The sequence below is a fragment of the Grus americana genome, chromosome 8 (assembly GCF_028858705.1).
Source record: "Grus americana isolate bGruAme1 chromosome 8, bGruAme1.mat, whole genome shotgun sequence".
NCBI classification, from domain to species: Eukaryota; Metazoa; Chordata; class Aves; order Gruiformes; family Gruidae; genus Grus; species Grus americana.
In genome coordinates, this window is record NC_072859.1 from 7,235,766 (window position 1) to 7,259,304 (window position 23,539).

The following is a 23,539-nucleotide window of genomic DNA, read 5'->3' on the forward strand; positions in this document are numbered from 1 at the left end:
GTGTCCCCAGCACTGTGTGTGTGTCCCCAGCATTGCATATGTGTCCCCAGCACTGCTACGTGTCCCCAGCACTGTGTGTGTGTCCCCAGCATTGCATGTGTGTCCCCAGCACTGCGTATGTGTCCCCGGCGTTGCTATGTGTGCCCAGCACTGTGTGTGTCCCCCCAGCACTGTGTGTGTGTCCCCAGCATTGCATATGTGTCCCCAGCACTGCAATGTGTACCCAGCACTGTGTGTGCGTCCCCAGCACATATATATCCATACAGACCGCACTGTCATACCGATTATACCTAAGACAAAGACTTCACCTTTGATTCACAGTCTACAGTTTAAAGGCTATAGGGCAGTATGGTAATTTATACCACGCTTGCTGAACTCTTCTGCTTTTCCCTTTTATTTCACCAGATCCTGCTAGTATCGGGTGAAGAAGCCAGTGTTTCACACGTGGAGCTGCTGTACTCGGTTGTGTAAGCAGATACTTCTCCTGGCAATTACCAGCGTTAGCGATATGAAGGATCTTATTTACATCTCCCTTTATTCTGGTGTGTATGTGCAACCCTAGGACTTTGGCATCGAAACACAGGCCATTTCCAAGAATACTTGGAGTGTGTGTAAGCAATATTTTTTTACATTTAAAAAATCTCAGTTTTAGAGATAAATGATACAAAACTGGAGCTGGACTTTCCAGTTCTGTAAATGCTCATAAACCGGTGGAGGTACAGGGGGTCCAGCCGCAGGGGGACAGATGGTGACTTCTGCTGTCACCAGTCTAATGGGGAAGAAAGCAAGCAGGACTCAGGGGGATCCCAGGCCCCTGAAGTCCTGGGTTTAATCATAGAACCATAGAATGGGTTGGGTTGGAAGGGACCCTAAAGCCCATCTAGTTCCACCCCCCTGCCATGGGCAGGGACACCCTCCACTAGCCCAGGTTGCCCAAAGCCCCATCCAGCCTGGCCTTGAACACTGCCAGGGAGCCAGGGGCAGCCACGGCTTCTCTGGGCAACCTGTGCCAGGGCCTCAGCACCCTCACAGGGAAGGATTTCTTCCCAACATCTAATCTAAATCTACCCTCTTAGTTTAAACCCATTCCCCTTGTCCTGTCACTCCCTGCCCTTGTCACCAGTCCCTCTCCAGCTTTCCTGCAGCCCCTTTAGGTACTGGAAGGTGCTGTAAGGTCTCCCCGGAGCCTTCTCTTCCCCAGGCTGAACAACCCCACCTCTCTCAGCCTGTCTCCACAGGGGAGGTGCTCCAGCCCTCTGAGCATCTTCGTGGCCTCCTCTGAACCGCTCCAACTGTTCAATGCCTTTCTTGCCTTTCCACAGCAGAAAGTTCTTGGATTCCCTGGGGCTTCAGTGAGCTATCTCTGCTGGTCCCAATAAGCTCTGCTGGGCTTCCTGGTCAAAAAGGCCTTGGTGAACTCCTTGGCTACAGCAGAGTGCTGGGGCCTTTCCCCTGTTTCAGGTCATACCTCAAGCCGGTCCCTCTGACCCTGCTGTTCTGTAGTCTCATGGTAAAGCGGGAGTGTAAATGCCTGGCACTGTGCACACCTCTCATGTCCCTCCCAAAATGAGTATTTTGCCAATATCCTGAGTCCCAGGGGAAGAAGACAAGTGGAGGTAGCACAGTGAGTGAAACTGGAGCACAGAGACTTTCTTCTTGCAGTTTTATTTCACTTAAAAAAAAAAAAATAGCATCTGGAGTGGGACATAATGTGAGAAATCGGGCAGGAGGGACCTGCCTACAGTTCCCATGACGCGCGTTCAGAAGGACTTGTAGGGCCGATCCTAAGCGACTGTGTCTTCCTCCTCCTCCTCTCCCTTTGAGGTGTGGACTTCGTAGATGACAGCACAGATGCCAGCCAGCCAGGCTGCCATGGTGCCGGCGAAGAATATGCAGAAGCCGATGAGACCCAGAAAGATGTAGTCTTGCTTGTACAGCTGGGTCAGGCAGTTGAAGTGGAGCTGTGCCTCCAGGGCCGGCATTTTCAGGGCACGCAGACCTTCTGGGGTGTAGCAGGTGATGTTGTCAGCATCTGCAGAGGGAAAAGCAGAAGCAAGACTCTTATGCCCGTGTCGTAAGCATTAGTGAACAGGAGTCCAGCGAGAAAAATGATGGAGGAGTTTGTTAAACTCCTGAAAAATGTCTGCAGACTTCGCACCCCTCTCCCTCTGTGGCTTAGGTAAAATCGGACAGGCAAACCCTTGCCAAACCCTTGCCAAACCCTTGCCAAACCACAACTGCCAGGTTGCCGGAATGATTTCTGTGGTGTTGCCTTTGTAGGAAAATATTGCCCATCAGATTATGCCACTGTGGCAAACTGCTGTACCTGCACCGTTCGTCTCTGCTGATTGAGCGCTTTTATTTTAATATAAGAGCACTTGTGGTTTTATTTTTTTTTTTAATCTCAAACACCTTCTGAAGTGACACAGCCTAAATTATGCTGGAATAACGAGGCTTGCGCAGCGCGAGTGGTTTGCGGTTAGGCATAGCCTCGCTTGCTCTGTGTGAGAGGAAGAGTAAACTCATTAATGATTCAGTTCCACTGAAATAACGACTGTCCCCTGTTGTATTTTAGTAGACACGGTGATAAAATAGACGCTGGCTTTTCCCTCTGAAGTTAGCGAAGACCAGATGCAAAGCACCCTGTCTCCTGCTGGTGTCTGTAGAAGCAGAGCGTGCCCTTGGCCACAGCCCTCACCTTCCCCGGCACGTTCAGATCAGAGTTGGATGGGTGGATGGGTGGGTGGATGGACGGATGGATGGATGGACGGATGGACCTGAGGGAAAGGGAGCAGTGGAGAGGAACAAGCTACAGGGCATTTACATTCTGTTCCATTACATTATATCACACATTACTGAGTGACGTAGCTGCAGTGATTGATTGTGCTGTATCTCTCATTGTCCTGAGTATAACGGGAGAGCTTTTATCTCTCTGTTACCCAAATCCATCTAGATTTGGGCAACTTTGTGTCGGCACCTAGACTGCACAGACCCAGCTGAGCACAAAACAGTGGTGCAAAAGTGTTCTGCGAAGCAGCAGCAGCTTTTTAAAGGCAAGGATGGGGACCTGCAGGCAGCAGATTCCAGGGCTCTGCCCCAAAATCCCTTTGCACTGGAGCTGTCAGCTCCTGTCACAATCCCTGGTTTAGGGCCTCCTAGTCCCGATGAAGAGGGAGCTCCTTTTCCTGCCTAAAGGCAGGCGGGTGTTTGTGTGTCCTGGTTTTGGCAGGGATAGAGTTAATTTTCTTCCTAGCAGCTGGTATAGTGCTGTGGTTTGGATTCAGGATGAGAATAATGTTGATAACACACTGATGTTTGTAGTTGTTGCCAAGCAGTCAGGGACTTTTCAGCTTCTCATACTGCCCTGCCAACGAGAAGACGGGGGGTGCCAAGAAGCTGGGAGGGGACACAGCCAGGGCAGCTGACCCAAACTAGCCAAAGGGATATTACGTGCTATATGACGTCATGCTCCATATATAACTGCGGGGGTTGGCTGGGAGGTGGTTAGGCTCGAGAGCTAGCTGAGCATTGGCTTGGAGTGGTGAGAAATTGTGCTGTGCATCACTCGTATATAATAATTATTATTATTACTATTATTATTGTTATTATTATTTTCTTTCTGTCCTATTAAACTGTCTTTATCTCAACCCACGAGTTTTACATTTTTCTTTTCAATTCTCTCCCCGATCCCACTGGGGGGTTGTGAGCGAACGGCTGCGTGGTTCTTTTAGCTGCCCGCCGGGTTAAACCACGACATTGCGATTCGGGGCATCCAGCCCATGTACGCTTACCGGCAGCCTGAAAGCTTTGCGCAGCCTTCACACCAGTCCTGGAGGCGCAGGGCATCCTGCAGACTCACCCGCAGCGTCTCGCCGGGTCGCGGCGAAGCCCAACAGAGCAGGGAAGTGGAGCAGGAGCCTCCGCGAGGTCCCTGGTTTCTTTGGCTTTCTCATTTTCCAGAGCACGGCGCAGGGACCCATACTCACACCCCCAGTCTTTGCCGCCACTTCCCTTCCTACTCCTACCCTCTCAAATTGCCTGCAGTGAGCTTTATTCTCCCGTTCCGGAGTTCAGTGTGTTACCTCCAATCTCACTGCTAAGAACAGTTCTTTTTTACACTGGTCCATAACCGTCTGCAACATGTATGAGGAAAATAAAAACCTTTATTGTCTCTAGGGAGCTTACTACATCTAATAAGACACAGAGATGTCCTCAGTTGGGTTCTGTCCTAACACCAGCTTCCATTTGCCCTTCCCTTTTCTCCCCTTGGGCTCTTTCGTGCTTCTTTCTTATTTGCTGGACAGACTTTCTCAAACGCTTTCTCTTCTGCAGCTCTCTCTCGCCATTGTGTCACGCGTTACTGAAGACAAAGCTTGCTCCGTTAGTATGTGCTGCGCTGTGGTCCTTTTCAGTTTGGAAAAACCAAGTTCACGTGCTGCAGCTGCAGAACAAAGCTTTGCCCTCAGGACCAGTGTTTTTCTGGGAAAGGGAACTGGTCATTACCCTGCCTCACGAACACTCGGCGTCCACAGCCCACTCGTAGAATCTCTCAATACGACGGGAAACAGCTGATTTTGGTGTCCCAGATGATAGAAGGAAAGAAGTCTTGGAGACCCTGTTTTCGAGAAATGGCTTTTATTCAGAGGGAAGCTGCGCTGTGCTGCTGCAGCCTGCGGGACTCAGTGCTCACCTGCGTTGCATTCCTTGTGTTGGAAAACTTAACAGAGAGCCGCTTTGCTCCGGGGTGCTGGAGGAAGAGTGGAAACACACGGAGCCTCCCACCCATAAGGACACAGATGCTTTTCTGAGCGGAACTTGTGCTGTTTCACTCTGACCGTCAAATGCCAGCTGGGACCCAAACCAGAGCTCCCAGCAGAACGTCTTTGACTTCTGAGCCTTGGGTCACAGGCTGATACAGAGGATCTGAGGGCTAGGAGCACTGCGATGGCCGGGGGCTGCAGGATTTGTAATTTTTATCTGTCCTAGCACAACAGCTACTGTGCTTTTAAGGCAAAAGGCATTGCGTTCACTCTTTGTGTGCAGAAACGGGTCGGTGGGGAGCAGGGTGTGATCACAGCCCCGTGGAAGTCAGCAGCTAAACTCTCGCTGGCTTCCACACCACCCAGACTTTTCCCGGAGACCCGGTCAGTGAGAGAGGAGAGCAAGAAGAGGAGCTGCCTGGCTTTCAACCTGGCTTTGTTTTCGGCGTGGAGCAGAATTGCTGCAGAGGTTGCACGAATGAGGTCTGCCTGCCAGGCACGCCGTGCGGGAAGGTGTTAGAGGTGAAGGGGACACGGGCCGAACGGTGGAAAGCTCGTGGCTGGAGAGGCTGCCCCGAGCAGGTCAGAACAGAGGCAGGAGAGCATTTCCCCAGAGAGAAGGGGGTCACTGATCGTTACGGACATGCTGGTACTGCAGCAGCACCAAACGATCGGAGCAGATGGAGACAAGGCAGGAATTTCAGAGCAGCAGCTTTCCCAGCGCAGATCTCCCCGCACCACATTGGGCTCCTTGTTCTTGGCACCGCAGCCACGGGGTGCTGTGACTCGCAGGCACGGAGGCACCTCCCGAGGCGGGAGCCAGGCGTTTTGGAGCAGCAGCAACGTCCTAGCTATAGGTTACACCTCCCTGACTGTCCTGAGGATGTGCACCCCACCTGCTCCAATCCCTGTTTTGTGCGACACCAGAGGTTGGGACCCACAGTCGACAAGCAATGGCACAGCCCCAGCGAGCTCAAGTTTTGGGAAAGAGAACAGAGAGCCGTCTCCGTTCCACACAGATCTGCGGGAGTAGGGAGGAAAGAGGTCCTGCTCACACAGCCCTCACCTGGAAAATGAACGTTGCTCTCTGTCATCCAGGTGATGAAGTCCAAAAAGGAACAGTTGCAGTGCCACAGGTTGTCACTGAGCCCCAGAAACCTCAGGTTGGGCAGGTCCCGGACAGTGCTGGTGTCCAGGAATGTTAAGCCCGTCCGGCTCACATCCAGGTGCCTCAGCCAGGTATTGTTGGCGAAAGCGTCCTTCTCGATGGCCACGAGGTTGGGATTGTCTGAGATCTTCAGCACCACCAGGCTGAGGAGGTGTGAGAAGGTGCTGAAGGTGACCTGTGTGAGGTTGTTGAAGCTGAGGTCCAGATAGACAAGCTTGGCCACACCAATGAAAGCGAAATCCAGGTCATCCCCCAAGAGGTTCTTCCTGCAGTCCAGATAGACCAAATCAGCCAGGAAGCTCAATTCCACTGCCGGCAGGTACGAGACGTTGTTTGCCGCCAGAATCAGCTGCCTGGTGTCCAGCGGGATGGCCGCGGGGAACTCCTGCAACTGCTGCCCCGTGCAGTTCACTTCCAGGTACCGACAGCTACACCTGCTCGGGCAGCTGACCCTCTCCGATGCCATCCCCATCCCCAAAAGCAACACGAGGCTCAGGGGCTGCGGTCTACCCGAAGGAGACATGGTCTAACGCCTTCCGAGCTGCGAGCGGTGCTACGGAAGCTGCGTTACAGTCACAGCCATGCCGAGGAGGCCGCAAGGCTGTCGGGAAGCACTTTTGTGTCCGTGACTCACCTGACTCCTTGGCGGGGCGCCCGGCTGGAAACTGAGCCCCTTTTCTACATCGGCAAGCACGGAATGGTGGCTGGAGCGTCTCCATGTCGCGCTCGGTGCCAGATGACACCTCTGTGATGTCAACGGCTTGTAAGATGGACGGCGCTGTGACCTTGCTGGCCGAGCGGGAGATGCTTTCGGCCAAGTGGAGGTGCGGGGAAGGCATGCACGGGATGAGAGCATTGAAATGGTGCAGGGTGGGTGTGAACAGTGCAAATTTTGTCACAAATGGTGTCAAAACCCAAGGAGCGGTCACTTGTATGGGTTTAAGCAGGAGCCCTCTGTGCCAGGCGCTGGGTTGGCTTTGTGTCCTTTCAGGAGCCGGCGGCTAAGGAGGTTCCGCAGAGGCGTTTGGGGCATTTTTACCCCGGACAGGCTCTGCAAAGCCGCCTCAGCTGCGTCCCCACGGCGTTCCCCCGCCTGCCCACCGCCCCGCAGAGGGCCCTGCCCTGACCCTGCCTGCAGCGGGCGGCGAGGGGACCCAGCGGCGCCGCTCCCCGCTCCCGCCGCCCTTGACCCCGCCCCCCGAGAGCCTCGGGTGGCCCCGCCCCTAACGGCCAACGGCCGCCGCGCCCGGGGGGGGCGAGGCGGGGCCTCGGTAAGCCCCGCCCTTCTCCCGCCGGCGCGGTCGCGGATAGGCCGTCGGCGGGCTTGCGCGTGACGCAGGCGGGGGCCGAGGAGGCGCCCGCCAGATTCAAGCTGCGGCCGGCGGGGAGCGGTTGGCGCCGCGGCCGTTGTGCGGCGCCGGGATGGAGGCGATGACCTTCCCCCGCTACAGCCCCGACGATATCATCAGTTACCTCCGCAGCCACGTCCTGGCGGGCGCCGAGGCCCGGAACCTGGTCAAGAGCGACGTGTTCGGTAACCCCAAGGTGCGTGAGGGGGTTCCGGGGGGGGTAGGCCGCGGCCTGCGCTGGCGGGGGGAGCCGCGCTCGGGAGCTCTCTGCTGTTCGGGGAGGAAGGCCTTTGCGTGCCGTTAGCGCGGTTGGTTTCTGGGGTGATCGCTCCTCCGGCTTGCGTGGCCTCTGGCGTACTTGGAAGTGAGGTGAGTGGTTTTTCCGATGTGGCGGATGAGCCTCGCAGGAGTCGCAGGGCTAAACCTGGAGCTTCTCTTCTCTTCGGCTTGAGAGAAGCGTGCTCAGGCCTCACCGGGAAGCGAGTGGGTTCGTTAACGGGCACGCATGAAGTTATGCGTCTGTCTTTCTCCGTTCTGTGGGAAGCGGGTAAAATAGCCACTGTGTTTGGCATAGTGTCAGGGCTTCAACAGCTCAGTTGATGGACTAATGCTTTTAAACCAACCCCGTAAAAATCAACTCTTCCCTGCTCCTGTTCCACCCCTTCTTTTTTTTTTTTTTCTTGTATTGGTTTGACCATCAATGTTTGTACAGACTTGCAGTGACCTCCAGAAAAAAGAAGTGGCGTTAAAATTGAGTTGATGCCTCAGTGTGATTCCTTGTGCTGCTGTGTAAGTGCTTGTGCCTGCTGAAGGAGGAGGTTGGCCCTGCTTCTTTAGGGAGTGATGAGATGATCGTTTTTAAGGAAGATTGGTTTGAGCTGACTGTGGATTAGTGTGGTAAATGAGTAACTGTTTGGCTTGTAGGTGTCTCTTTCCCCTCCATTTAATAATGTGATGAAGGGTGCTCTTTGCTGTGGGGTTGTAGTTTCTGTGACCTTTTTTTAGATTTTTTTTTTTTTTGTCACTTGGTTTGAAAACTGCTCAGTGAGAAGCAATGTAATGAAAAACAATCTGTAGCTGTGGAAGTTAGGGCTGTAGTTGTCTGAGCCGATTGCTGGTTCTTATGAGATAGTAATCCTTGCACTGCGAAGTATTGGAAAGTAAAACCTGTTAGGCTTGGTGGCTCAATGAAACTGGTCTTCATGTGTTAAAGGCTGAACTGCTTTTATGGCCTAGCCTGGGAGCCCTGAATAACCAATCATATGGAATACTGATTCATGTCCTTCTTTCTTGCAGTCTGAAGTTTTACACATGATTTACATGAGAGTCCTGCAGAAGGTGTATGGAATCCGCCTGGAGCATTTCTACATGGTATGTCTGTAGTGGCAGGTGTAACGAAATGTAGAAGGAAAAAATATTGCACCTAACAAATTAAATGTCGAAGTATCTTTCTCTTCTCACTAGCAAATGGCAAGTAGCTGTTTTGTATGTTGTAACTGCATGAATAGGAGCTTAGAAATTCTGCCTCTACTACAGAAAACTTGTGTGTGAGATGCTGTATACCCATGGGCATTTGCGTTTGTGTTCAAGGAGGCAACTAGTCTGTTCACTTAGGCAGGAATGAGAGTGTAGTACTGCAGTGCAGTGTGGGTCATTTCCAGAGGTAAATGAACCTGGGAGCATCATCTGTGGGCTGTTGCTGAGGCCTTGCTGATTATGTGATTATGTCTGTGTGCCTCTGGGTTTCTTTTTTTTTATTTTTCCCTATCTGTCTATGGAGAGAAGACTTTCTTCTCCACTACAGGAACTAGTGGGTGTGAAGAGGAGCTCACTTACCACTGTAGGCTGTAAGGAAAGGCTCAGTGGAGAGCCCTCTCCTTCTGTGGTTAAGCTGTGAATTCTTTTCTTTGAGATGGTGCAGGTGCCAGACATGTCTGTGAGGTCCAGGAGGGATTGGACAAACTCACGAAGGGACACCATCTCTGGCCTTGAAAATACATACTGTTGTCTTGGGCGTCTGCCTTTGGCCACGGCTGGAGGAGGGTCTCTGCTTAGATGTTAGACTGGTCTAGAAGGAAAATAAATGTTGCTTTTAATGTTTGATCATTTCCACTTCTCCATTAACTGAGAGGAAACCAAGGAGAAGTGCAGCTGGAGGTTAACTGATACCTTGGTGATTAACGCTTAATTTATCTTCTGTCTCTGTTGGACAAGAACTGATTTGTGACAGTGAGAATGAATAGTATTGACTTATGTCAGCTTTGGATAAACCAAAAGGGAAGATCATATGTGTACAAGATAACTTGGTTCTTCACAGACAATGGCATTAGCTGTGTTTCCTGTGGATGGGGAGACCATCCTCAGTGTTTTTAACCTATTTGATTATCTTATGTTGTGGAAACAAACCTGTGTATTTTTGTTTAAGTATTCTCTACTTATGCATTGACTCTCTTTACTCTTTAGATGCCAGTCAACGTTGACATATTGTATCCACAAATATTTGAAGGCTTTCTACCTGTTTGTAATTTGTATATTCACATGTAAGTAGAAGATGCTGCACTTGTTCAGTTGCTATTCCTTGTAAAGGTCCAGTTTACTAGAAGTAGTGGAGCTTTTTGCTGATGGTGGTTCCACTGCTTGTTGGCTCTGAGCAAAGTGAAATTTGCAGATGAACAGGGCAAAGTGTTAGACTTTAACCTTTGTTTCAGTTGTAAGGGGAGAACTGTCTAACAGTTAAGCGTAGGAGTTCCCTAATTAAGCTGAAAAGTTGTTCTACAGGCAAGTGTTTTGTCTATAGAAATTGAAGATGCTTGCAGAATACAAACTTTTAATGCTGATCTGTGTGTGGGGTCCTACTGTGTTATTCTCCTGAGACTTAACATTGTTATGTGCTTGCTGTACATATGCTTTGGGATGACAGGACAAGATCTGGTTTTTAGTAAATGGATATAGCACAAAAACTGAGTAATGATCACTGCGGATAAGGCTGCATTTTGTTTTCCTTGCAGGGAGCGCTTACTTCCAGTGTGCCGGATTAATGACTTTCAAATTGCTGATGTTTTAAACCCAAGTAAGCAAGTGCATTGTGATCCTTGTGTTTCCTGGGGTGGTGGGTGTCGTGTGATATCCAGGTGCTCTTTCTCATTTGGCATAGCCAGATGGGCATCTAATATGGAAAACTGTCCCTGGATTCCAGTGGCTCTTCTGACCTTTAGACAAGCTGGTTCTAATGAGCAGTTCTCTTCCTTATTCCTGAGGTAGGCTAATCTAGTTAGATAACTGAGGGAAGTTTTGAATGCTACGAGTCTGTTGAACTGCTAGTCTGGGGAGTGGACTGTGACATACTTGAAACAGCGTAAGAATAGATGGTAATGAAAACTATCCTGATGACTCTGGAATACTGTAGGATTTCTTACACCTATGTAGGAAGTGATTGAATTTTTGCTTCACCCTTTTCAATACCTGACTGTGGTGATTCTGGTACAACACAAACAACTTAGAAAAGGCTGTTCTGAAGAGCTCTTCAACTTCTGGCTCTGTCTTGTCTAAGACATTCAAAGCCTTTGTAGTAATCTTTCACAAAGCTCACTTGAATAGAGCTAAAAAGTCCCTGCAGTTCAAATGGCTGTCTTTAGCCCAATAGTTACAGTGAAGTTCTGTCTTCAGAGTTGTAGTTGAAGATTGATGCTCTTTCTGCCTGGCTTTTGTTTTAATGTGAGGCTGTGTTTTAATAGCCTTTCTCCTAGGTGCTCTTTTCATTTGTTAAGTTGCATAGAATTGCTAAAACACTGTAAGTTCGTAGCTTGGTGCTAGTTTTTGTGTAGTTTCTGAAATCTTTGCAAGGTGAGCAGGGGAAGAACTAATTTGGATTCTGGTTTGTGATTTCTGTCTCTTCTCTCAATTACCTTTTGCCCAACTCTTTCTATGCAATTGCAATGCATGTGGAAACCAGAACAGTGATGGCTTGCAATTCTAATTTCAGAAACAAAAAGGACAGCTCGCTTCTTGAGTGGCATTCTCAACTTTGTGAATTTCAGAGAATTGCGACGTGAGGTCTACTTGGAGTTGCAACTGAACTATGTAAGATTGGGTGCTGTGTTACTCCAGATACCTACCTAAGTATAATTAATGTTAACCTAGAACTGGGAGCATGGAGGTTGTGGGTTTTTAACTGCATGTTTAAGTAACACATTAGAATCTTAAATGTAGGCGAGTAATACAGGAAGGTACCAGTTAAATATTTCATAACACTTGTACAACTATATTACATGTTATAAGCATACACAGCTACTTTAAATGGTTTATGAAAAACCTTTGCAAAGCCCTTAAGAAAACATGTCAGCTCAGAAGAGTGGATGAGCTTGTCAATATTGTAAAGGTTTCAGCGTGACCAAGTTATTACTTAGGCTATTATCTGAAGTTTTTTTTCTCATAACTTATTTGATAGTTTAGCCTGGTAAGCAAAGGTTTGCCAGCTCATGTTGAGAATAGATAAATGTAACAGTCAGTGGACTGAAGCTAGAATTGCAGGTGGCTTCTCTTCTGAATATCTCAGTAGTTCAGAGATGGTGCATTTCCTGTGAAATAATGATGAGCAGGGCTCTATTAGAGGAATATAGTTTCTCTCTGGGCTTCTAAAATTTAAAAAAAAAATATTTCTGAATACTTAATTTTCAGAAATCGGCTGTGGAGAAACACCAGCAGCTGGAGACTGCAAATCGTGAGGCAGCAGTGAAGCTGGAGAAACTGAAGTGAGTATGAGGAGTAAGCACTGTCAGATGCACTATTTGACTTTCCTGTTCAGTGCATACAATCTGGACAGGCTGGATCGACGGGCTGAGGCCAATGGTATGAGGTTCAACAAGGCTCAGTGCCAGGTCCTGCTCTTGGGTCACAGCAACCCCAGGCACCACTACAGGCTTGGGGAAGAGTGGCTGGAAAGCTGCCTGGTGGAAAAGGGCCTGGGGGTGTTGGTCAACAGCTGGCTGAATATGAGCCAGCAGTGTGTCCAGGGGGCCAGGAAGGCCAACAGCATCCTGGCTTGTATCAGAAATACCGTGGCCAGCAGGACTAGGGAAGCGATTGTCCCCCTGTACTTGGTACTGGTGAGGCCACACCTCGAGTACTGTGTTCAGTTTTGGGCCCCTCACTACAAGAGAGACACTGAGGTGCTGGAGCATGCCCAAAGATCGGCAACCAAGTGGTGAAGGGTCTGGAGCACAAGTCTGAGGAGTAGCTGAGGGCACTGGGGTTGTTTAGCCTGGAGAAAAGGAGGCTCAGGGTAGACCTGACTGCTCTCTGCAACTACCTGAAAGGAGCTTGTAGCTAGGTGGGTGTTGGTCTCTTCTCCCAAGTAACAAGTCATAGGATGAGAGGAAATGGCCTCGGGTTGCGCCAGGGGAGATTTAGATTGGATATTAGGAAAAACTTCTTCACCGAAAGGGTTATCAATCATTGGAACAGGCTGCCTAGGGAAGTAGTTGAGTCACCATCCCTGGAGGTATGTAAGACATGTGATGTGGTGCTTAGGGATGTGGTTTAATGGTCAACTTGGCAGTGCTAGGTCAGTGGTTGCACTCAATCTTAAGGGTCTTTTCCAACCTAAATGACTCTATGATTGTATATGGGCTGCCTAAACAGGAACTGAGTAGTTAAGCTGTGGGATTTAGCAGAATTGTTTGATAACTACTGTAGAAACTTTAAATTTGAGCAGACTTGACTTCTCCTTTGGCCCTTGTCTGTTGCTGGTTATCCTCCCTGGGAAATAAGTCAGAAAATACAGAGATATCACTGTTGGAATGTGCTCAGAGTTACAGAAGTAGCTCTGCAGGTGTTAGACTAGAAGAACTGCTGGCAGAAAATAAAAATGTGACTTCAGGAATATATGGTTGTTTTGAGAGGATACTGTATTTTTTTTATGTTGGGGACTATGGTGAAATTTTTGTTGCTATGGTTGGTTTTCAGTGATATGTCTCTATCCCTTCAATAGCTGTAGGAAGCTCATCTTTAACTGAATAGATGGGTAAAGTTATCTTCCTTAGTTATTTGACACGTTTGCCCCATTCTCTGTTTCAGGCCATTTAGTCCTACTGCCTGTGTCTTTGCACCATTAAGTTTTGTTTTTGCTTGCGGATAATAGAATGAAGAGACAGCTAGTTTCCGAGACAGCTTTCAAAACAAAGAGGTTTTTTCTGATAGCTGCTCTTGGTATGTGCTAGACAGGAGGTTCTCTAGGTAGTGATAGATCTACTGTAATACAAGCTGTTTCTATGTCAGGTACTGTTATGCAAATTTCATAAATGAAAATCACCACAAATTGATAGAACTGTTGTTCTTTTGTGCTTAACGTGATCTTTAAAGTTAGTCCTCTGTGCTTGTACCACTTCTTGCCAAAACAGCTATTTAGATTATGCTTCAACTACAAAGCCTTACGAGCAAAGGAAAATAAGGGGTATTAATTTGAGACTGTCTTGCCCTGATTACTAAAGTTACTGATTATAAACTCTTTGGGGGGATTGATTGTTTTATTTACTGTACTCTGACCTGACTATAATGATGCTGAAACTGTCCAATATCTTTATTTTTTGCTTAGCACCGTTCCAGTTGAACACCAAGCAGAGGTCAAGCAACTGACAGATAACATTCGAGAACTGGAACAACTGCTAAGGCAAGACTATCGTCGGAAACAAGTATGATCTTGTTATATATTTCTCTGAAATGCTGCTATGGCTTCTGATCGTGGGTGTTCCTTATTCCTGTTGATTTTGTTACTCTCCCCCTACTTCTAGAAAGGATAAAGGGCACTTTAAAGTGTGATGTGTATATTTCTCTGTTGAATTTTTTGCTTTGTTTTCCACCTGAATTTGAAGAATTGGAACTGGAGGTGAGATGTAGCAGGAAATGAGGCCTTAGAAGGGTCACCCAAGGGAGTGCCTGGCAAAAAGAGTAGGGTTGATGGCAGGGGTAACTTTCCAGCAATGGCAACTTGCCTCTGAGGTCTCATAGGTAATCTTTTCAGCTGTTTTGGAAAAAAACAAAACCCTAACAATCTGTGGTTAGGTTTTTTGTTATGTAAAGTCATGTCTCTACTATTAGTATTATTAACCATGTGCTTGACTTGTGTATTATTGGGAACCTTGTATTAACTTAGTTTTTTTTTCTCAAGAACAGTGCCTCTGGCAAAGGTTGTGTATGTGTAATGCTGCCAGGGTCAGTAAGAACAGAGGTAGTCTGTCTCTTATCCCTGTTCCTAGTTACCTACTGCTGGCTGCATCCCTAGTGCTCCCAGTGGCTTCTGCAACAATGTTCTCCTTCCCTGACTTTTAAATCTTATAGACAGCAATTTTGTCTAGTTATGGAACTCCAAAGAAACCATAATTGGGATTTCTTTTGTAGACAGATTTGTGACAGAAGGGTAAAGGAGGTAACAGTTGTAGAGGTGCTTATTTAAAGTTTATTGCTTTTTTCAGACAGCTTTGCAAGAAGTGATTTCGCAAAAGAAGTCAGATATTGCAGAGAGTACCCGAAAACTGGTAAGTACACCTCTGTGTAGGCTGTAGCTTCCATCTCAGATCAACTAATAGATCATCTCTCTTTCTAGGATCACATTATTCTTGGACCTAGGTAGTGTTCAGGTGGTGATTATTAGTCTTTAAAAAACTGATTTGGCTTCACTTTTTTTTCTCCACGGAAGCTTTACTGCAGTGGCTTGTTTTGTTGTTAACTTTAAACGCACATCTCTGCAATGTAAAGCTCTTTGTTCAGGAAGCTGATCTGTTAAAGGGCAAGATATCTGGACTTCTGAGAAGCTATGGGTGTACCTTAGGTGCATAAAATGGCTAATGAGGCAGCCACTGACCTGGTGGGGACAAAGGAGAAGGCTTTTGAGATGTTTTGAGCTTGTTGCTCTTCTACGAGGTTGATACGGCTGGCTCTGAAACCCTGCAGTGACTGCCTGGGTCACTCTGCGTGAGGGGTTCTGAAGGAGAAAGCTGCTAGTAATATGTATTAGCTGTCAGGCTTTGTGGAATACTAGTTAAATGATCTTGTGACTTACTATTGCACCCCTGTAAGCTTGTTCAGGGAGCAAAATGGACTGTTAACTTTGGGAGTGTTAATGGTGTTTAGAGGAATTTCTTTTTAAAATGAACTTCCTAATGAGGAATGACTTACAACAGAGAAGAACCTGTCTAGTCATAAGCTCCTGGCAAACCATGCCTCACAATTCTTCTTTGTTCACCTAATTGCTAGTATTGAAAGTGCGTTTGCCTTGTTAACTAGAATGACCTTAAAGTGACAATGGCTACTTTGAAAGAAGAACAAGAGCAGCTGAAATCAAAAATTGTGGAGAGTCCAGAGGAACTGAAAAATTACAAAGAACTGATGAAAGAGACTGTTAAGAAACTCAAGAAATCCAAGGTGAGGCTTTCCTCTGTCCACACAAGGAGGTATTCTATTTGGAGAGTGCATGTTTTACTGAACCGTCATCATCTAAAACTGCTTCTTGAATGACTTATACTTCTAGTCAAAAGTCAACAGAACAGTGGTTAGTCTGAAATGAAATCACAGCTTCAGAGAACTGAAGGTTGGTTGTGGGGGGTGGTTTTTATTTTTGTTTCTTGTTTGTGTTGGTGGGGTTTTTTGGGGGTGGTGGTGTTTTGGCTTTTTTTAAAGCTAGATTATGCCTGTCTGGCTGTTTGCTCTCAAGAGATGACAGCTCACAAATGTCCTTAGATTTAGAACAAATGCTTCATAGTGTCTCTGTTATCATTCACTGTTTCTGGAATTGATGGCTGTCACCACTAATATCCTGAACACTGACTTTCCTTCCTAGCTTTTTGGGTTTTTTATGGTAACGTCCAGTCTTTAAATGTTTGTAGTTCATGATTGCTCATACATTAGTGAAGCTTGCATACCTTTGAACAAAAATACATAGGGAGACAAAGGTGTAAACTTTATTGCTAATTCCAGGCATCTGTTTTTATGATGCTTTACATAACTCCTGTTTTACCAGTATAGAATTTCTTCACTGTACAGCTTTTCTCTGTCCTGGAAGCTCTTGTAACAAGCTAGTTAGTTCAGTGTAAAGTACTTGCGTGTCACTTTTCCTGTGCTTTCCAAGTAAATGCTTTTTTTACAACCTGAAGATTTCATTTCAGTAACTACTAATTATTAATTCCAGTGTATGTTAAACAACGAGGGAATGGGTATGAAAGTCAATATGCATTAATACTAAGCAAAATAACTGTTGAACTCCAAATCTGTTTTATTAATAAAAGTCTTTTCTCTCTAAAGCAAGAAATTATTGAGAAATATGAAGGTTATAGAGACCTAGTTGAGGTTCTGCCGTCATGCCAACTGGAGGTGCAGTTATATCAAAAGAAGATGGAAAGACAGGGAACAAATGTGGAGAGACTGGCCAGCGTATTATCAGAGGTTTGCATTATCCAAATTATATCTGGTTAGGGAGAACTTAATGTCTAAGCAAGATAAGTGATCATCAGTAAATGTCTGTACTTTGAAAGTTCCCATCTCTTCTCTTCCCCAAAAAGAAAGAATTTGGATAACTTCAAAATCTCATTCTTGCACACATCAGTAAAACAGAGTGGCTGCTTTGCTGCATGCCACTAGCTAATGTACTGTTGACTGCTTTTAATAGTCAAAGCCTTTGTTGCCATAGAAACCTGACCTAAAATAGTTTGAACTGTCTTGAGGTAGTTGGTAGGAAATGATGGAAGAAGAAAAGTGAGGTCCAGTTTCTTCTGCCTAGAGAGCAGAAACTAAGAGCAAAAAAATTACTGCTTCAAGAAGAGTCATGTCTTAAGTGCCTTTAACTTTATTAATGTTACTAAGCCAGCCTTTCCCTGATGAAATGTTTGTCACAATACAATACCTTGTTATTTGCTACTCGGTTTGGGGAGAATGCAATTGTTAGGAGCACTTGAAAAATGGTATGCAGTCTTTTGAGGTATCTGTATAGCATATGTTCAAATTACCCATGGCTAAGAGCTATAGCAGAATGATTTTTCAGAAGTTACTATGACTTCTAAGTGATGGAATTTTGTCCATTTGGATGTAATTAAAATCAGATAAAGACTAGGGAACAGGGATTTAGCTGGGAGAATTAGTTAGCAATCAATCTTCAAAAGCAGGAAGCTAGTTCTAATCTTTGTAAACTAACAGGGTATGCTGTTTCGATTGGTTCCCCCCCTCCCCATTTAATTTATTTCAATACTACTTATGTACTCTAGGTCAGAAGTCTGGAGGACCAGCTTGAGAGTGCTCAGATAGAGCTGAAAAAGGGGAAGACAGATGAAATGTCCTTAAAGAGACTGGTCACTGCAAAACATGAGAAGCTGTCTACAGCTGAAATAAGGATAAAAAAGAAGCGTGAAGATGTTGAGCAATATAAGCACACTGTATTTGAGTATGGATGAGTTGACACTTCTGCTTGATGCTACTTTATGTCTTCGTTATGTGCTACCAAACTTCGCGTCTGGTACAAACATGTAACTTAGCAGTAAGAAGAAAACGAGTGATGTGGGATAGCTTTGTATGAAGACCAGTAATGCTGCAGGCAGGGACTTGGGGTCTCAAATCAATAATTGCAATGTGACTTGACAGCAATTCTTTTATTGGAGTGCTAATTTAATTTATAATGCTTATTCTTGATTCTTTTATCTTCTTAAAGAGAATGTCACATTGGGATAATTTTCCAACTTATCAGACTTCAACAAAGCCCCATTTGCCTTTCATGAATTTTTCATAATTTCCCTTGCCACTTTTGCTCATTATCAAAGATGTTCAAGACCCATGGGGAAATGGGGCTTGTATCTCAGAGGAGTATTATCCTGACATGATGCTTCTAAAACAAAAGGAAAAGTGTCATTTGATCAAAGCCTCTTAGCCCATCTTCCTTCCTACCATATGCTGAAGGCAAGTTGCAAGGCAGTGTTTACAGCACGGCAGTTGCTTCTGCTGCAGCAAACTGCAGCATTGTAAGGTCACCGCTTCACTGTGAGATTAGAAGTGCTGAACTCCTATGGAGAAAGCTTACTACGTAACAATTTTTTTGTACGTGGTGGGAAATGAAATATGGAAAAATTATTGGCTGGGTAGATTAACTATGATGGAAGAGAGCTTTTTTTCCACATAACTGAGTAAACTAAGACTTAGTCATGCTGATAAGGCTCGTATGGTGTGTAGAATGGCAGCAAGATTCCTAGGCTTACTTTGCTTCTCATCTAGTGTACTGTAGCAGGTAAAGGAGATCAATTAAAAGCTACTTTTCATTGCAAATAAAGAATGAAAATAAATAATATAATCTGATCCTCCTTTATGTTATAAGTTGCTGCCAATGGTTTTAATGTTAGGTATTTCCTTTGAGTGATAAAGTTAGATGCTTTGATAAGCAAGAGGGGAAGGGAGGTAACCTTGGTTTGAAAATGAGTTTTTTGCTAGTGAGTAAGAGAATGTGTCCTGACTCTTCCCTTGAGGGAAGATGAAGTAAGTAGGCTCTTGCTAAGTATGAGTGATTTCAGCCATTCTTTAGAGAAAGCAGCTGCTATAGTTCCAACTGTAATTATTGTACAAATGCTTACCATAAACTGGTAGGTGTGTTCTTGCACTTGAAGTCAGAGAGTAGATCTCCTGTTCCCACCCTAACCCTTTGCTAATCACATAGCAGCCCACAGCTGGAGCTATCTGAATTTACCTCTGAGCTGGGGAAATACTCGTTTGCTCTTTGGGATGCTGTGAAATGATGGGCTGGAAGTTGCCGATAACATATGTACAAGTATGGGATCAGAGCTCTAACTTGGTAGGAGGAGATCTAAGGCTAAGGAGAATGTGACTTTCAATTATGCGGAAACATAACTCTCTAGCTCCACTCTGAATTTCACTTCTTGTGCCTAAGTTGTTCTAGTTTAAGAACTGGACAAACTTCCAGCAAGTAAATTTTATACAGCATTGCTGTAGAAGCTGCTAGTTTCATGCTTATAAAATGCAAGCTTTGCTTGTGGTGGGGTTAAGTTTAATCTGGAATTAGTTAAATGGCTCAGTACTAACTTTTTCTTCTCACCTTTAGATATTGTAACAGAGTTCAGGAGAAGAGGGGTGCTGTATATGATAAAGTCACAGCCATTCACAAGGAAATCCAACAGATAAGGTTCAAAATTCAGCAGCTGAATGAGAATGCTGAAAAAGAAGAAATGAAAGCCAAGGTGAGATTTCCCCCCCCCCCAAAGGAACCTTTTTGGTGTTATCAAAATGATTTTTAACTTGGGCTGTGTAGGTAAAGGAACACTTATTGGTGCAGGTGGTGGTTTGGGTGGATAGTGCGAGAGAGAGCACTTCCTGCTCGTGGTGTCACTGGGTTGCTAGGGCTTGTGCAGGCTGCAGATGGCCCACAGGAGAAGCGGGCTTTGCAGACCTGAGAGGAGACTGGAATGGTGTGATTGCCCAGTATTTTGGGAGGTGAAATTAAACTTGTCTTCCCACCTGTGCCTGTAGCAGATACTATGCTAGTTCCACGATGTCTATTTTTTTGTATCATGGTATTTCCAGCTCTGAGCAATTAGATTTTTTTTCTTGTTTGGCCCCTGGGACCTGACCTGTGAGGCTTTACATCTGTTGTAGTGATGGGCAGTACTGTAATCCTCTGTCTCCCTCAAATATAGGACCACTTGCCATGTCACAAACCCTTTCTTTCTCGGGTTTCAGGAAGATGACTGTCCAGTTCAGCTTTGGAAAGGGGCAGAAATCCTGATGGGTTGGGAGTAGGGGATCACAGTCCATCTGTAGCATCTCATCCTATCTGTTCACTACTGAAGCACTGTCCATGCTGGGAGGACAGCGGTAGCAGTCACAGTGGCAGAGAGACCTTGATGACACAGGCTAGCGCAGAATGGGGCAGTGGTGGTGTGACTACTGGACTAGTGCTGGTTGTTTGACTGTTGTAGTATTGTGACCACTAGAGTTACACAGAATCATAACATTGGGATTTTGCTTGTGGCTGCTCTTATTCTTATGTTTTGTATCGTTCCTGTGTTCTGTGAATGCTGCTTCTTAAGCCGGGGATGTGAGATATCTTTGAAATCACTTGAGACCCCCAGACCACTCTCACTTATATCCTTATAGAAATGTTAACTTTGCTGATGGGCTTTTTCTTTTATCTCCTCTTTCTAGGAAATATACCTAAATCTGAAGGCTGGGTTGGAGAAGCGTCATGACTCTCTCATTAAGACAGCAGAGAGTTATGCAGCCTCAAGAGAAGATAAAATTGCTGAACTGAAGAAGGGGCTGTTTAGAGTTCAGACTCCTGGAAGTAGTTCTTAGACCTGTCTTCACTTGTATTCTACTTTCATGATGTTTACCCTCATATCTGAACAAAGCTTGTGCTTTGTACGGGATGGATAATTATTCCAGGCAAAAGCCAGCTTTCTCAAAAACCATGTCGGAACACATTTAACTTTCTAGACAGATCTTGATGTTGTGAGGTTGCTAATGTGGATAAGAAAACACTTGGTTTAGCCTGTTTGTATTGTTTCAGTCAGTACCTGATTTTTAGTGGTAATAATGCAAGCCTTGCGAACACCAAATTGCTCGACATTTAGATAGAATCCTGCTTTTTGTAGAAACTGTTCTGCAAACTTTGATCTGGGAAGACCTGGCGCTTTGGTCTGGCCTGAGTGGACACAAGATAAGTCAGTAATGGGTGATATTCCACTACCATTATTCAATTAAGATTAAATCCTGATGGAGCAGTAGCATCCATGTAAATGCCAATTCTCCTTGTGATTATTGGTGACTGTAAACACTCAAGAGTATCATTCTGGTTAACGGTACAGTACCTCTAGATGCTTGAATTCGCTGTTTCTGCTCTGAGGTATTGAACCTTCATCTGTGTTTACTAGGAAGTCTGTGTTTGGGTGCTTAGTGCTATAAAAAAAAACCCCTATAGATGAGTGTTTTGTACCATAACTTGTGATGGCACTCAGTTTGCCACGGTGTTTTTAATTATTTCAAGAAATAAAAGATTCATTTTTTAAATAGTTGATATATAAGGATATTTAACCCTATTTCTCTTATGTCTCCCCACTCTCCCAACTGACTTGACATAACATTCCAAGTTAAAAACTTCAGTTGTACATTTGTAGGCATGTGTACTACTAAAAGCTTTTTATAATGAAGGAAGCCTGTATAGATAATATCTTTCTGGTTTTGTTTAGTTCAATTTGTTTAATTTTTCTTTAAAGCTTCTCATAGAGGTTTCCCATTTCCACCAAATATAGTCTGTGTGATAGGGCAGTGAGCGTATAACACCACTCACTTGAAACCATGAAGCTTACTCTTCATCCCAGTCCTGCAATGTTGTGCAACAGCATCTGGTGTAGAGACCAGCAGAAGTCTAACTGCTAAGGTAGCAGATTTTTCCCCCAAGAGCTAAATATGTTAAATACCTATAAGGCACAGAAAAGTTCTTTGTGGATTTCATACACTAGGCCACATGTGGAATAATTAGTGATGTTTTGGGTATTGTGCTTTGGGAGTGAGTTTTCTAATGAATATCTCCTTCTGTGCTGTGTTAAAGCAGCATGTTCTCCATGTGCAGGTGTGCTCCACTCCTTTGCCATAACATAGATTCTAGCCTGACACAGATACTGTCTATGGGAAGATGTTGTTTCTTGTTGGCAGCACTTGCTAACGAACTTGGTGTCTGTTGTGGTTCAGCCCCAGCTGCAGCTGAGCACCACATGGTTGCTTGCTTGCTCCTTCTGCCCTGGTGGGATGGGGAGGAGAATTGGAATAAAAAGCCAAAACTCGTGGATTGGGATAAGGACAGTTTACTGGGACAGCCAAGGGAGAGGAAAACAGCAACAACAGTACTTAGAATGTATGGAGCGGGTGATACACAATGCGGTGTGCTTGCTGCCTGGAACCTGATGCCCAGCTTGTCCCGGAGAAGTGATCCCTCCTCCCTGGCCAGCTCCCCCCTCATATACTGAGCATGATGCCCTAAGGTATGGAATAGCCCTTTGGCCAGTTTGCTCTGCTGTCCTGGCTGGGTCCCCTGCCAGCTGCTTGTGAAAATTAACTCTATCCCAGCTGAAAATCAGGACAATGTAAGTGCAAAACTGTGATAACTTTTTTTTTTAAGTATTTCCAGACTTCTAATGCTATGATGTTCTTGTAGACAGATGGCAAGGCTTGTGTAGAGATTTTTCCTGAGCTTTTTTGATATCCCTGCTTCTCATGTCACTCTAGCCTATGTCCCAGCTTGATAAGATACTGGAAGCCAAGCTTTCCTCCTCTACCTTTTCTGAGAATTTTGGGGTGTGGCTTATTCTTTTTGTTTTAGTGATGCTATAATGATTCAAAGTAAACTCATGTGACTTGGTATTCTAAAAATATAGCAGTAGCATCTACTTCCTCACAAAGACTGGTTGGAGGTTGCGTTCCACAGCCTGGATGTTACAGCAGCTCTTGGGAAAGAAATTCCCAAAAGCTTGAAATAAATACTGCAGGGGATTACTCCAGCTAGCAGATGATTTTGATGGGATAAGCTTACTGTCCTTCAGGAAACTGTGTATAAAGATCAAGACTTTTAGGCTAGAGAGATCATGCTTGTATAGCCCAGTGATGAGGAATTTGTAAGACAAAGAAAATGCTGGATTCTGGTTCCTGCTCTTGGATTTTTGTAACACCAACTTTTGGGTAAAATAAAAGGCCACAATTCACGAAGAAACAAAACTTCTGATTTCCGGGAACAGGTTTGTGTGTTTCCAATTGGCTCTTGTGCCTTGAGTGGCCTATTTGTTTGTACCTAAAGTACCTATAAATAAAACATAACGAAAACTATATTTTATCTGGAGATAATTGATTCCTAGGTGTGAGCACTGCTGCTTTTCAAGAACTTCTACTCATCTTGAACCATATGGCAAGGCAGTGGGGGGAGTTCTAGTGTGACCTGAATAGCAGGGAAGGGAGCATGGCTTTGCTAAGGTGATGCAACTCAATTTCCCTCAAGAGGGCAGTGCTATTCAAAATTTTCTTATTTGCGTGGGGTTTTTTTTGTTGTTAGTACTTCTGTCTAAATGCCTAGAGCCCCCTGCCAAGGCCTAAATCAAACAAAACTGCAAAACTCCTTTCTTTTGAGATGCTGGTGTGAAATAAGAGGATTATAGATGGATGTCTACCGTGAGGCTGATAGAAAAGAATAGCCAGGCTAGACTTAGTGGAATGAGACCTTCACAGCCCTCTCT

At 45.4% G+C, this 23,539-nt stretch overlaps 2 protein-coding genes across 2 annotated transcripts; one reads left to right on the forward strand and one right to left on the reverse strand.

Moving 5' to 3' along the window:
- Positions 1–1,784: 1,784 nt before the first annotated feature.
- LRRC52 (leucine rich repeat containing 52) lies at positions 1,785–6,451 on the reverse strand. Its single transcript, XM_054833725.1, has 2 exons — positions 5,827–6,451; positions 1,785–2,032 (listed from the first exon to the last, which is right to left on the reverse strand). The coding sequence occupies exons 1-2, from the start codon at positions 6,449–6,451 to the stop codon at positions 1,785–1,787; spliced, it is 873 nt and encodes a 290-aa protein (XP_054689700.1).
- Positions 6,452–7,288: 837 nt separating this feature from the next.
- Positions 7,289–23,122, forward strand: NUF2 (NUF2 component of NDC80 kinetochore complex). Its single transcript, XM_054834420.1, has 13 exons — positions 7,289–7,473; positions 8,574–8,648; positions 9,741–9,817; positions 10,286–10,347; positions 11,260–11,357; positions 11,955–12,028; positions 13,870–13,966; positions 14,747–14,809; positions 15,558–15,695; positions 16,572–16,712; positions 17,528–17,703; positions 19,363–19,498; positions 20,463–23,122. The coding sequence occupies exons 1-13, from the start codon at positions 7,351–7,353 to the stop codon at positions 20,610–20,612; spliced, it is 1,410 nt and encodes a 469-aa protein (XP_054690395.1). The 5' UTR covers positions 7,289–7,350; the 3' UTR covers positions 20,613–23,122.
- The last annotated feature ends 417 nt before the right edge of the window (positions 23,123–23,539 follow it).